This window comes from Falco cherrug, chromosome 6, assembly GCF_023634085.1.
Source record: "Falco cherrug isolate bFalChe1 chromosome 6, bFalChe1.pri, whole genome shotgun sequence".
NCBI classification, from domain to species: Eukaryota; Metazoa; Chordata; class Aves; order Falconiformes; family Falconidae; genus Falco; species Falco cherrug.
Window position 1 is genome coordinate 36852573 of NC_073702.1, and position 14564 is coordinate 36867136.

The 14564-nt window shown below is 42.2% G+C and overlaps 1 protein-coding gene across 2 annotated transcripts in view; it reads left to right on the top strand.

Annotated features, from left to right (window-relative positions):
• KLHL29 (kelch like family member 29) overlaps positions 1–14564 on the top strand; it is a 405487-nt gene that overhangs the window by 343587 nt on the left and 47336 nt on the right. For both annotated transcript variants that reach the window (XM_055714310.1, XM_055714311.1), the window contains exons 7-8: positions 959–1158; positions 7633–7892. In XM_055714310.1, coding sequence (XP_055570285.1) covers positions 959–1158; positions 7633–7892 — 460 coding nt within the window. The remainder of the gene's footprint in view (positions 1–958; positions 1159–7632; positions 7893–14564) is intronic.

Genomic DNA, 14564 nt, shown 5'->3' on the forward strand with positions numbered 1-14564 from the left:
CCTAGAGGATGGCTGCTGGCTTCCTGTGGCAGAGCTGGTTGTTGTTTTCCCCCCTCTCCCTTCTCTGCTCTAACCATTTTGTCTGTCTAGCTTGTCTTGTATTCAGTTTTCAAAGCAATTGCCATGAAGGGCTTCCTTTTTTTAGTGCCTAAAAGGGAACAATAGATTTTTAGAATAAGCATATATGTATGTATATTTTATATGACCATCTGTATATGCCTATCATATCTGTCATATCTATACTTTAGTATAAAATACAGAGAAATTCATGCTAAACAGAAATTAATATTTATTATTGTTATTTTTTATGAAAAGGTCTTTAAATGTATCCTTAAATGCACATGACATTTAAAATTATTCCAGTGCTAGATTCCTGAAAAAGTAGATGACCTTTTCTCTTGAAATTGGAGAGTGACTTTTCCTTAACAGTTATATTATGCACAGAAGATAAGATGTTAACCAAGATGTTAAAATGTATTGTTTCCCTTTGAAAGCTAATCCCATTACTCATTTTCATTAATATTGGCTCATTCATTTTTCTTTCCCTTTCCTTTCCTTTCCTTTCCTTTCCTTTCCTTTCCTTTCCTTTCCTTTCCTTTCCTTTCCTTTCCTTTCCTTTCCTTTCCTTTCCTTTCCTTTCCTTTCCTTTCCTTTCCTTTCCTTTCCTTTCCTTTCCTTTCCTTTCCTTTCCTTTCCTTTCGCAACTGTTTTTGCATGAAAATGCAGTGTAGCAATAAACAGAATTTTCGTAAGACTTGCTTGAAGACTCTTCTCTTTCAGATCCAGTTAAAGTTTTTAAGTTGAGTTATTTTAAAATTCATATTCTTCAGTTCCGTAAACAAAAATAATGGAGAAATATAATGAGGTGCAAAGCGATTTTCTAGCCCTCACTAATCAATGAATGCCAACAAAATGGGTATGGTGTAATGTCCGTAATTGAATTGTCTGCTGTTACCAGGTCACCACGAGACAGTAGCAGAAGTGGGGAGAAGCTGGAACTGGCCATGTCCAACCTCACTGCGGATGTCCTGGAGTTACTCCTGGAGTTTGTTTATACAGGTTCTTTGATCATAGATTCAGCCAATGCAAAAACCCTACTGGAAGCTGCCAGCAAGTTCCAGTTTCATACTTTCTGTAAAGTCTGCGTTTCATTTCTAGGTAAGAATCACTCCATCTAGTGAGGTTTTAAGGTTTGTAAGCCTTTCTTCTAACAACTCCTAAAATATAATTAAGAAACCCAAGACTAAATATAATAAAAAAGCATTATTTATTTGGGTTGAGATTTGAATTTAAAACACTGACACGGTGGCCAGTGGAAAATTACGTAGATAAGTGTAGCCTGTTGTTTGAGTGGCAGCTGCTTTCACATCTTGGATAGGCGATTTTGTTGGGCCTAGTTTCATACTTGGTATTAAGATGACATTTTGTTTCCCAGAGGCTGATCTCTGCACAGATACCAGGCTGTAACACACAGGTTGGTTATAACCATGACAGAAAATGTTGGGTGCTACACCAGGCCAGCTTGGTCAAGCACTGGAAGAGTTGGAGGTGGACTCCCACAGAGGAGTCAGAATCTGCAGTTTTCTTGCATCTGTGAGAAAATCCTTCACATGTCCAATGTTGGTGCAAACAAGATCTGGTTGAACTACTCCAGGTTGAATTTTCACAGGGTTTGTTATTTGTGGAGCTATGGTCTAATGTCTATGTGTCATTGCAAAGGTGGGTGGGAGTGAAAGGTTGCTGTGCCCACCGCAGTAAGTAGTGTGCCCTGGCTGCAGGAGCGTGTTTGCTCCAGCGAGGGTGTACAGAGCAACATCGTCACCAGTGCCTCTGCCCATTCTCTCATGGCCATGAGAAGCTTGTTCTTCTTGCCCACAGCACCATGTCATCCTGCTCCTTTCATTTTCTATATGTTTTTCAGCACAGACTATTTCAAAACAGTGCAAGGTTTATGGCTCAGTTAACTAAGCTTTACTGGTCTGAACTGGAGCCAACCAGCCCCACTTCTGTCATGGCAGAAGAGAAGCCAGAACTGGAGCTGAACTGAAACACATGTTGGTTCAAATTCCTGCCTGTATCACATGCCACTCCTTCACTAACATGGCTATAATATCAATTAATAAGACAGTAATAAATTACAATTTTTAACGCAATTTTATTAATACAGAAAATGTGAGCTTGATCTAATATGACTTACTTCCCATGTCCAAGTTCCAAATATCTTTTTTTTGACATCTAGTTTCTTCTTGGGCTCCCTTGACTCCTAGCTTGGTATGAGAGTTGTCATTCACTCTGGAACCCAAATGAACTGTAGGTTCTTCTTGGGCATTTCACATTTAAAATTGACATCTACAATTGCAGAATGTGGAAGATGTGAGTTTAAGAAGAGTTGCATTCAGTAAAAAAAAAAAAAAAACAACGAAAAAACAACAACAAAAACCACCAACCTCAAATTATTCTAGTTTACTACTGTGTTAATCTTCATTGCTAAGCTGGGCTGCTGGCAAGACGAGTGGCTTGACTAGGCTGGTGCAATGCAGGCATAAGTAAAGAACCTATGGTACTGCATTCTCTTCTTCCCGACTTTTTATAAGTCATTTGTTTAAAAGTCTGTTCACAGATAGATGGGTAATGGTGAAATGAAATTTATGCTTTGCAGTCCCACGTGTTGGCTGTGCAACTTGAATGAGGGCTCTATCTCCAGCATTCCTTTCCCCCAGCTTCCCTTCACCACCTTTTAAACGTGATTAGATCTTGCAACCTTTCCAGGAGCAGGAGATCTGTTTAATTTGTGCTATCTCTAAAGATTCAGCCACAAAACCAAAATACATTTGTTTCCCTAAATCAATGTGAGATTTCTCTTTTCCGATAGTTAATATTTGAATTCAGTGAACCATGTTATGGTATGAAATAGTAGAGTTGGTTATAAGTTCAGTGATATATGGGGAGTCTCATTTGGAGAATTCATGGAGTGTAATTGCTTATTTTTATTTATAGCTGTGACTGGATTGCTATACAGAGATAGTAGAGCATTTGCTGTCTAAAAAGTTTAGGGAAAGGCATTTTGTCTTCTCTGTAGCTGTGTATTTTTCTTTTTATCGCAGCCCCTGCTACTCCCCACAAAGTAAAAATATGGTAAAAATCAGGGATTTTTCCAGCATTTCTGGAGGATTCACCAGTATAATGAGTGATTCTTTCCCATCAGTGGCCACGTCTAATTAGTGAGAGAAGTAGAGGGAAGTCCAGAGACGCCCAAAGAAGTAAAAGCTCCAAATTAATAGGTCTGTTCAGCATAGCACAGCACCATCTCAGAGGAAAGTCAGGACATCCTTTTTTAGCTGTGGAGCTCCAACCGGGTCCTAACTGGTTGATGTCCAGGCAGCCCTTGTGTCTGTATCCTGGGCCTCTCAGCAGTGTTGGGCAGAACCACCCCAAAATCTACTTGCATTTTCTGGTGGAAAGATGCTGCAAAATGTGTGAGGAAAATTCTTTCATTTCAACAGAAGATTTCTTAACCAGCTTCACCAGGCTAATTATAGCCACATTCTCTCTCTCCTCCACATGCTGTCTCCTCTGCTTTTGTCTAGACCATGAGAAATGACAACAGCTTTATGCTGACATGCAATGATGCTGACAAGTTCATGCAGGCACCATATGATAACTGGGCAAATGTTTGCAAACTGGTCAGGACATCATAGGTATTTCCTCCATTCCTCCTTCATATGGCTGAAGACAAGGGGTTTTTTCTTTTTTTCTTTTTTTTTTCATGTTTGTTTTATACTATCATCACAGTGATGTCTTAAATTGGATTTCAGGTGATTCACTTGTATCATGGTTTGGACCCATGATGCAGGCACCCTCATCACAGGAGTGAACAAATTCTGAGCTTGTACTTCAGCCTGCTGCTGATAAAATAAAAAATGTTCTTCCTTAAGTCTAAAGAAGTTGGTGGAACCTCTTAGATTCATGGAGCAGAATAGGAAAGAGCTGGAGCTCTGAATTTTCTTAGTCTCCTGGGCAAAGGACACAAAGACAAAGTTTCCAAAGAGTACAAGAGGGAGCTATGAGAAAAACTGGACGGTGTACCAGTGATGAGACCTACATGAACAGGCATAAGCATCTGAGGAAAGAAGAGGCCTTTATGGTCCTTATGAATTTGAGAGAAAGTATTATGGGTAATTTTTTGTTCAAGGTAATGAACTTTGAGCCAGCTGGAGAACCACACTGCCAAGCACTGGAGAAACTGAGGTATCAACTATATCTGGAGATAGGAGAAATGAGGAACATTGTCACAGGGAAAGTGAAATCTTTCGGATGATGCATGTATATCCAGAAGTCTTCCACCTATCTCCTATCTTCACATGCTTTTGACACTAGTAGGAGTACCTGAGGAATAAGAGCCCCATCAAAATGTACAGAGAGTATCATGAGGAAATGCACATTTTATGCTAATTTTAGTGATAACCAAGTCATCATGTAGAAAGCATATCTAAGTGAAAATACAGTACTTAGTGCACACAGAGAGGGCTTACATCCACCGCTGAGCTTCCATCACACTGTTACCACAATCTCACTGAGTAATCCTTCCTGTGTACCCTCTATCTCTTAACTTTATCTCAAGTTGTCCCGCTCCCAGAAATGCAATCTTAGCAGTCTGCCTGGCTGTTATTTCATGATGACTCAGCACAGGATCCCACTGCAAAATTACCTCTAACACAAGTAGAGAATATCGGCTGCTGATCTGCAATATTGTGACATACATAGAAAAAAATATGCTTTCCAGCTCTGGCTGAAACCATTGAGAACCTGCTAGATTACATCTGATGTCCTTAAAGTCCACCCATAATTCTGTTACAAACTGTCCTGAGCATTGGGAATAGCTTCACAGGCAGCAGTCATGTTTGGAATGAACTCAAGGTGAGACTCCACAAAATGTGTTGTTACAAGCCCAGTGTCACTCTGGCAAAACCAGCAATTATTGTAAACATGTCAGCATTCAAAGGAAAATGGCTCAGGAACAGATGGAGCAGAACTGGTCCTTAGCAGTCTTTGTCATTTTGGCATCCAGAAGTGCCCCTGGATTGCAGTCACTTGGGATGGGCTATATCCTATAGCATATATTATACAGCATATACGTAGTCATGTAGGCTCCCTTTATAGTCAGTGAAGAGTAACAGGCATTGGTAGGGCATGATTCTGCTCATCCTGAAGTCGTTATCCAAAATATTACAAGATTGCTTCTTGGAATTGTTTATGAGTGTACAGGAATTCGGATGTGATTGCTCAGTTGCAGCATAGACGGCTGGAGTCGAGAGGTCAATCTTGCCCCCAGATTTTGAGTCAAAGATGAAAAATGAAGGGTGGGTTTTTTCTGTTCACAGGATAGATTTTCTGTACCTTCTGTAGCTGTTGCCCCAGCCTGTCTTGCTCACCTGCAATGAATGCCTCTAGTTCACATGCCAGCCCTCATCTTAAAAGGACATCACAGTGCTCACCTTGCTGTGGTGCTCATCACATCAGAAGGGATGAAGTGCAATGAAGTGTGTCACCAGCCTCCTGGACATACCCTAGTCTGCATCTCCCTGGGACTTCTCCCTAAATGGCCTTACTTGCTGAATCAGACAGGGATAACGTCATTTGGGTCTGCCACTGAGCGGTTTCTCGGGGAAGAGGGAGTGAAGGTCAAAGGAACAACACGGAGCTGTTTGGAAACTGGTGTAACAGGCTACATCAGTCAGCCAGCATTGTTAGAGGTAGAAAACCCAGTCCAGATTGGAGGAAACCAGTCATGACCAGTGCTTTTTCTGCCCTACGCCACAGGCTTAGCTGTGGATGGTAAGGGAATCTCTCCTGATAGAGGCAGACCCAGTCCCTTGAAGGTGAAGAGTCATTCTTGCAAGTCTTTTCCATCATGTGCTAGTAAACGGTTGCTTAATGAGTCAAACTTGATTATTACCTTTATTATAAACCCTGTGAGAGTAAGGTGAAGCTGTATCAGATTCATCTTTGACTTGAGAGTTTGCCAAGTGGTGGTGAGAGTTTTGGGCTCTGTTAGATTATTATTTTACCCCCAGCTGTATGTATACATGAAACTATGCCAACAGAGAGAACCAAGGAACCTGGAAGAGGTTTTGAGTTTGTTTGGGTTTGGGTTTTTTTTTTTGAAAATAAGAAATTTTGGGAAGTTTATGTTTCACAGCTATCAGTTTGCAGCCTGCTGATAGCAAACAGTGCTGCTGCTCCAGTCTGGTTAAGGAAATGGGCTTCTTGGAGTCAGTACAACCAACTGATGCAAAATGAGATAACCTGGTTTCAAGATTGCTTGATCTGTAAAAGAAAATAAGAGGAATTACAGAAAAGAAAAAAGAAAAAAAAAACCACACCAAAAAAAACCAAACATAAAAACTCCTAATCTCAAACCAGGTTAAAAGAAAAAAGAGGACATAATCCTATTTTAATAAAAGCTATATATAGATAGTGTGCAGGTTTTAAATCTGATGAAGGCAGAAGCTGGGTGTAGCTTTCCCTGGCATTTCCAGCTGAGGCAATCTGATGGGAGTTTTGTTTGAAGAGATGTGGGTCCATCACACATTCCTGTCCAGGGCTCTGAAATAGTGCACGAGGATATGACAGTGCCCAAATGTGATATACTTCTCCTCTGACAGCGCAGAAGCCTGCCACTGGTACTGATGCTTTTGTGATCTATTGCAGTCTGTCTCTCTCTTGTTTTTATCTTGGCCCTTTATCTTAAAAGAATATATTTTGCCTATTAGTAGTGGTTTGGTTAACAAAAGCTGATAAGAATCTGAGAATTCCCCTTAGAAATGTCTGAAATTGGTGGGTTTTTCTTCATAATAGCTGAAAAGGAAAAAAGTACGGTCAAATGTATGGTGTAGCACACTTTTAACGCAAAGCTACACACTGTGCCGTTACTTCTGTTTGCTGGGTAGGAGATAATGCTGTCTCCTCTGTGCATGATTTTCTTTGAAACGCACAACACAACATTTAACAGAAGGCATTAGTATAATCGGTGTTTTGCATAAGGGATGTCATCACATTCAGCAGCAACAAAGTTCCTTTGAAAAAAAAAGAAAAAAAAAAAAAGAGGGGGAGAGGATTTCTTTTTATTTGAAGTAGCTTCGTAGCTGAACAGGGCAAAAATTACCATAACGCGACTACAGCATCCTCAGAAATGTCCTTAGTGCTGTTTGCATTTATTCTTAAGTGTCTGCACTGGCGTTTACATCTTTGCTGTTTTTTAAAGCAACATCATAGGTGGTAGAAATAGCAGAAGTCTCCTGGCTGGATTCCTGTCCCTTGGGAAGCCCCAGATACTACTATTATGTCAGGAGGTTTCCCCAATGCCTAGTGAAGGCTTACATGAAAAGCAGACTCAGAAAGTGCATTTCTCACCCCATTCTCATCTCAGTTGTTAGACAGACTTTGATTTTTGTACTTTAAACCTCAGTCCTGAAGTAACCCAGGGTGCTGCTTCTAATTAACTCCCTGAAATTAATTAGGGTTGGAGATACGTCCGTGGCACTTATATTTTCCATTCTTCCGGTAAAAACGTGAATCTTGCTTTTAATAATTCTCACTTGCTTTGTTTTTTGGGGTTTTTTCTCCTTTTAGAAAAACAGCTGACTGCTAGCAACTGCTTAGGAATATTAGCCATGGCTGAAGCCATGCAGTGCACTGAACTGTACAACATGGCCAAAGCGTATGCCCTGCAAATTTTCCCAGAGGTGGCAAACCAAGAAGAGATCCTTAATATCTCAAAAGACGACTTCATTTCCTACATGTCCAATGACAGCCTGAACACCAAAGCGGAGGAGCTGGTGTATGAAACAGTGATAAAGTGGATTAAGAAGGACGCTGCGATCAGAGCTCAGGTAAAAATAATCTCAGCAAGCCTCACTCCGCTCCATTACCATGAATGCCTCTATTAAAATAGAAACCATCCCCATGCAATTTTAAACATGAGGGTGCGTAGGAGATGGGATGGGCAGTTCAGATAAAAAAAGAGAAAGGGAATGCAGGCTATGCACAAAATGTATGTAATTTCAAAATCTGATCCCCATATCTGATTATTTAGAATCAAAAACTTGTTTGTGACATGCATGGTGCAAAGCTAGGGCCTCGAGTTGTTGCCTGCAAGCCGGTCAGAGATAAATTCGGAAGGATTAGAGTTGTGTGAGATGCTGCTTTAAGAAAGGGATGCATTTTATTAATAGTGGGAAATAAAAAACTGTCAGAAAATCTGTATTTCTTTTGATGCCACATACTGAATGAGTATAACTTCAGTACATTAAAAAAAAGATTCCGTATCTTTACTGGCTGCTTAGATAACCCCTTGTGTATTCTATATTTATTAGAGTTAGCCTTTCCTCAACTATCTGAGCTATGCAGTCTGTTCTTGACTGAAGAAACTGAGTGTGTTACTTTGCCCAGCACTGTCTCCAGATAAAAGCTAGAAGAAATGATTGTTAGGAGGCTGATGATTGTGCTTGGGACCAGAAGACATCCCTGGTGATAGTTAAAAGCATGCCACTTGCCTTCAGTGCGGCTCTTGCAAGTCAGCTTTTGTGGGCAGTGAATTGTGGTGGTCTAAACCCAAAACCTCTCCTTTTGGAGGCCAGTTCTGCCAACAAAGCCCAGAAGGGGGACGTTGTTTTCTCCCATTCCCCTACTTTGGAGGCCAAAGCTTCTGGTCTATCCTGGCAAGACCAACTTCTGTTGATCCCCAGTCACAGTTTTGGTTGGTTTAAGGACAGCCCAGTTGCTTATGGACCAGACTGGGACTCAGGGAAGCACTTGGCCACACATTGTTGATGCTGTCTCACATCAGGAAAGGCTGTACCTTCTTGATTTAAATGGGAATTCAAGCATCTAAACATACAATGGGGTATTAAATGCATCTTTGCATGTGATCAGGAGCAGATGCACCTCCACCCCTCACCTGGAAAGTGGGAGGAATAGCAATTCCCAACCTCACCGGGCAGCTGGATGAGGGTAGGGACATTAAGGACAGTGGGGTACTCCATGCCAGGCCAAGCCTGGCTGCCTGTGCTGCCCCTGCCAGCAGCCTGCAGCCCCCAGGGCCTTTGTCCAAACTTGTCCTGCCCTGTGTGAGCAGGTGATGTAGCTCAGCAGTGCAGTCCTGTGGTGGGGACCTGCCGCAATCTCTGACCACCTCCTCCATGTGCCAGAGATGCCATTTAGTATTGCCCAATATTATTATTGCACAGAACATTTACAGAATATCATTGACTTATTGAAATGGGTGCCTTTTTGGCTCTTGCTGGCCTTGAAAAGCACACTGTTTTACAGACTATTTCACTACTTGCTTACAGTTTGATGACAGCAGTCAACGCTGTGCAGCTCTCAGCTCTGAACCTAATGCAACCTTGGGGATTATTCCCAAGGGCCAGGTACAGGAGCCCTGCGGCAGGAGCCCATTTGCATGGTACAAACAGAAAGTGTCACCCACCAGGCGGTTCAAGTTACGTTTTCAAAATTGCTGATTTAAATATTTCCTTCTGCACCTGCTGCGGTAATGTTATGAACTTATTTTTTATAGTGATGGCTTTTCGTGCCCCTTCTTGCTGCTGCCACCACTGCCATCTCCTCTCTTCCTTTCATGTTGCAGTTGGGTTGCTTTTTTAGGTTGGTTTTTTTTCCAAGTTTCCTTCCCCTCTGTCCTGGTTCTGCAGTGCCTTTGTAGTTTACAATGGCAGTTTTATTTGCTTCTCAAAATTTCTCTGTGATGCTTTAGTTTCGTGCATTGCTTTACAAGGGCTTTAAATTTTTAATTTGTGTTTATCCAGAGATGAGGGTCTTGAATAAATTAATATTAAAGATACCAAGCAGATAACTATTTTCATGCCCAATCCTACCACTAAACTAGTTACTTTGGATTGTGGCTCTCACTTTTTTTGTACTCTGTGCACTGCTTGATCTATTATAAAGCTCTTAGTTAAATAGGTACTTATTTTCTGTAAGTCAGAACTCATACATACCATGAAAAGTACCATCTTTACAATAATGACTTCTTCATTTTTAGAGCTCAGGAACAAATAGCTCTGATGGTGGATAGGAGGGAAGATAGGCCTAAATAATCTTATTTCTGATAAAGATGATGAGTGAAAATTTGTGCTTGTTCTGTGGCAAGGCCCACCGTGCCAGGAACGGCCCAAGCTCCTGTGAGATGCACAGGCTGCTCAAAGCTTTGCAGAACTGGACAACCATGGCAATACCAAACACGGGGTGGACCTTGTTGCAGGAGCTGTGCATGGATATTTTGACTTTATTAACAGTTTGGTGAGATGGATTCACTCAGCTCCCTTTAGACTCTTTGGGGTGGGCAACCAGCACATGGAGGACACCAGTGCAGAAACAGAATTGTTGCTTCTGCACCCAGCCGGTGGGAGCAGTTGGGACAGTTGCTGGATAGGTTTTAGCCATGTACTGCAACAGCCCCAAAGCATCACTCCTGCTCTACTGCATTCCTCAGGTAACTGGCCTGGTTTTATTTCTCTCTCCCAAAGTCAGTCCTGGCAGTTAAATTTTAAACCCTAGAAATCCAGGCCCTGCATTTGCTTTGTATCTCCCCTCTCCCCATCTCCTTTTGCCTGACAGGCTAGGCTCTATCATCAAGTTTTTATTTTCAGTAACTCCAATGGCAGGTGATTAAAATATGTCTTTGGCAGCTTCTTCCAAGCTTCCAAAGGTGGATGTCTGCCAGAAACAGGGAAAGGTCTGTGCTCCTTGTCTCACCTGCATGTCCATCCTCCCTGGCAAAGCCTGGCAGGGGCTCGCTCAGCAGAGACATCCCCACAGAGGAGCTTGGAGAAGGAGCCTTCTAAATCTGCACCCCCTGCCCCCAGAGCAGTTGCAGCCCTCCAAAACTCCTTGGGCTTTTAATGGCTTTGTGTTACTCTAGAGTGCAAGCTTACGCCTGGGGACAGTAAGTCTCACCACTTGTGTTCCCCACACCCACAGCTCCTTGTGCCGCACTCTTACAACTTATCCATCACTGCCTCCCCTGCTGGCCAGCCTCTGGGAAGGAGACTTTTAATGGAGCCTCCCATTCTCCTGGAAGGGCATTGAGTTTGCTATCTTCCTGCTCTTCTCTGCCTTGCTAAAAGCTCTGCTTCAGGTATCTAATTGTTTCTGCTTTTATCAATTCTCTCCCCACCAGGCTGGAGGTCAGTGGCAGGGAAGGAACTAGGATTTGCTTGCAAGGCAAGCTGAAAAGCTGCGCTCTGACTGACTTTTAATTTTGGAAATTATGCTCATACAAAGTCTTACGGTACTTATAAAAGTCATCTGTGGCATTACAAAAGACAGCACCCGAGCCTTGTTACAAAGAGAGAATAACAGTGCTTTAAAGGTTACTGATCCATCTACATAAGACAAAGAGGCAGTTCAGAAAATGACATATGTTAAGCTAGGATTTGGTAAATAACTGTATCCAGCGTATTGGAGCAGTGCACCAGCTCATACGGTAAAGTTTATGAAGCAATTTTAGTGCTGCTGGTAGTGCGGTCACGTAAAATTGGTGTAACCAAAGAAGCAGCCTGTGATGTGAGATCTGGATGAGGTAGGTAATTTCCTGTACCAGCGGACACAGCGTGCTGCTTGTAGGAGCCCTCTTGATTACTTGTCACTGAGTGGAAAGCCTGCAGCCGACTGACATATCTGGAAGAGCTGAATCTACTGTGTTTTTCTACTTATTTCTCTTCCTGACTGATGGACAAGATTGTAGCGTTTATCCTAACAGTTATCCCCTTGATAAGTTTATTACAACTCCGGCGAACTCATGCAAAAAATACATTGTATAATGGAGGCTTTACTCTCTGGAAACAAGCACGGTCTGAGCTGTCTGAACAAGCAAAGATTTCTACCGGGCCTCAAGCAGTCTCCACTTGAGCTCATCCCCCAGCTCTCTGCACGGCCTTGGGTAGGTTGTTTCACCCTTTTGCCCCCATTTCTTACACTATAAGCTGGAGGGAAGTGATGCCTCCCACGTGGGCTGTTGGGAGGATTCGGTGGATAAGGAGCTGTATTGCCCACTGGTGCTAACGACAGCCAGAGTTAGTCACTAACGACTGCAGAGATGCAGTCATGCCCAGCGTCAGCGCGGGGTGGGGAAGATGTGAATGTGCTGGATGTGCAGCATTGCTGCCTGCTCAGAGCACAGACGTACCAAAGCTCATTGGAAACTTTCCCACCTTCTGCTCCAAGTCCAAAGTTGTATCTGCTTTCTCTGATTTAAAAAACATAGTAACACATTTATTAATAACAGAAAGCCTGGGAAAACAAGACTCCCAGTTGCATGAAGCTTCCCTCTCGCCCTGAGGAGGGATGAAAAGTGAGGAGAGGACAAACATTTTAACAAGTTGCCTGAAGTACTGCTGGAAGAGAGGCTGGTACTGCAGCGAGGAGTGACAGACAAGAGGCTCAGCTGAATGGCAGTCATTTTCTGTAGCGCTCTGCAAGGACATAATATAATCATGTGCCATTTTTTCAAACCCTGTTTAAAATCGTGGTGTCCAGCAGCAAAATGAAATGTCTGTACCATAAAGGGATTAACAAGCCGCCTATGCACTTGTGTCCTCAGAGGCAAATTTGTCTAAACAGCATCTTCGTGGTGCCTGAGAACCAAAGATGCGTAGACAAATTGGAGATAATTTAGAGAAGAGCAACAGAAATGACTAAAAGACTGAAGGAACTGATGTGAGGGAAAAAAAAAAAAAAAGATTAAAAGATGTGAATATGCATGACTTGACCTAATGACAACTAAAGGGGGATAAAGGTCTACAAGTGTGTGAAGCCCCAAGGAGAGGAGTTACCGTGAAGGATGCAAGGGGTGTAACAATAGTAGGGACCACTGGGATGAATTTGAGACATAGCAAATTAGTCTAAGCAAACACAAAGCCCACCTGAAAGCCCTGTATCTGTCAGTGAGGGCAGGAAAAGGTGATGGAGGGAAGGAGAAGACGATTTATGTCAAAAATGCTACAAATGCCCATGAGCTATATTTTGGAAGTGACAGAGAATGGGAGTTCTGAGGCAGGATCCTACAGAGGAGAAGGTGTTGGTAACCGTGAGAGAGCAGATGAAAGATCCCTGGTCTACAGTTAGGCTGTTGAGATGGCGGCATAATTTCTCAGGTATGTTTTAAAAAGTCTCCAAAGTTATGCAGAAGAGTAACTCGCTGCAAGAAAATGGAGAATCTGACAGGGAACAATCACAATCCCAACTTTGCTCTGCAGTGACAGGAGGGTAGTGATATATTCAGAAGCTGATACCCAATACCAGCATGTACAAATTACTTGAATTCATCATAATAGGAAATTAATTGATCAATCAATGTACTTAAGGGCATTAAGCTTCAGGAAAGCAGGGTTGGAGTAAGTATGAAAAGGAAGCTTCCAAGGGAGCCTAAGTGAATTAGGCACTAACAGTCTATTACAGTTCAGTTTGGCTTCTTTGAAAAGCCCACACTACCCTGATGCTTTGAAATCCATTTGTGGGAAGAGCAGACAAATTCAAAAAGATGCCATAATGAAAGTGCAAGAAGCTCCAATTTCTCTGAAAGTGAAAAATGCAAGGGATGAGTGGTAACCCCTGTGATTTCCCAGGGACGGGCTGCTCAAAGAGCTCAGATTTAAATGAAGCTTTTGCAGACACACTTAGAGACTGTATAGGCTTATAGAGGGAGAAGAAAAGGCAGCAGCAGGAACAGATTCAGTGCAGGAACATGCCCTTAGCTATATAGTGGAGGAAAAAAATGCATTAAATATAACAACAAAAAAAAAAAAAGTAGACACAGGTGACATTAGCAGTTCCGTTCCTTAAATTCTCCCCCTACAAAAATTTTAGTTTTTTTTTAAAGGGATACCCTTGACTGAAAATCTACTGAATTATTTCTCTGAAGTTTAAATTGGTTTGAGGAGTTCTCTTGTCTCCCAGTCCTCTTAGTCTCTTCATTTGTGGCTTTTCCAACACATTTTCCTATTTTTTACAAAATATTTCTCTGCTGAAACAACCTTACAAAGACACAGGTCAGCAAGCAGCTCCTCACACATGCTCAGTTGCATTGCCTTGTGCTGCACATGGCCCCAGCACTCAGGGCCAACCTCAAGTAACAAAATTGTTCTATACCATAGGCAAGAAGCATTTCAGAGAATTATTGCATGTGGATTCGTGTGTCAGTGTGTTGTTGGGAGGGATGTATCAGGAGTTTACTTGGTTCTATGAAGTGTCTTAGAAGCTTCAGCCATTTTGTTGTTGGCAGTGTGCTTTTGTGGTGCATCTGCGTGCATACCTGTGTTTGAATAGGTGACTGCCCATAAACAAAAGAAAGGCCACTCCCCTCTGCAGCAACCTTTGGGGGAACTTAGAGAGTTTTATTTGATAAGAGTTTAGTCAGCAAGCTAGAGATTGCATGGTAAGAGTGAAGGTTTTTTAAGCCTTAGTATCAGGTAATCTCCAAGTATGATGGACCAATGATTTATCTTCCTGCATATTTAAAAACCTCGTCATATTACTGCTAGAAA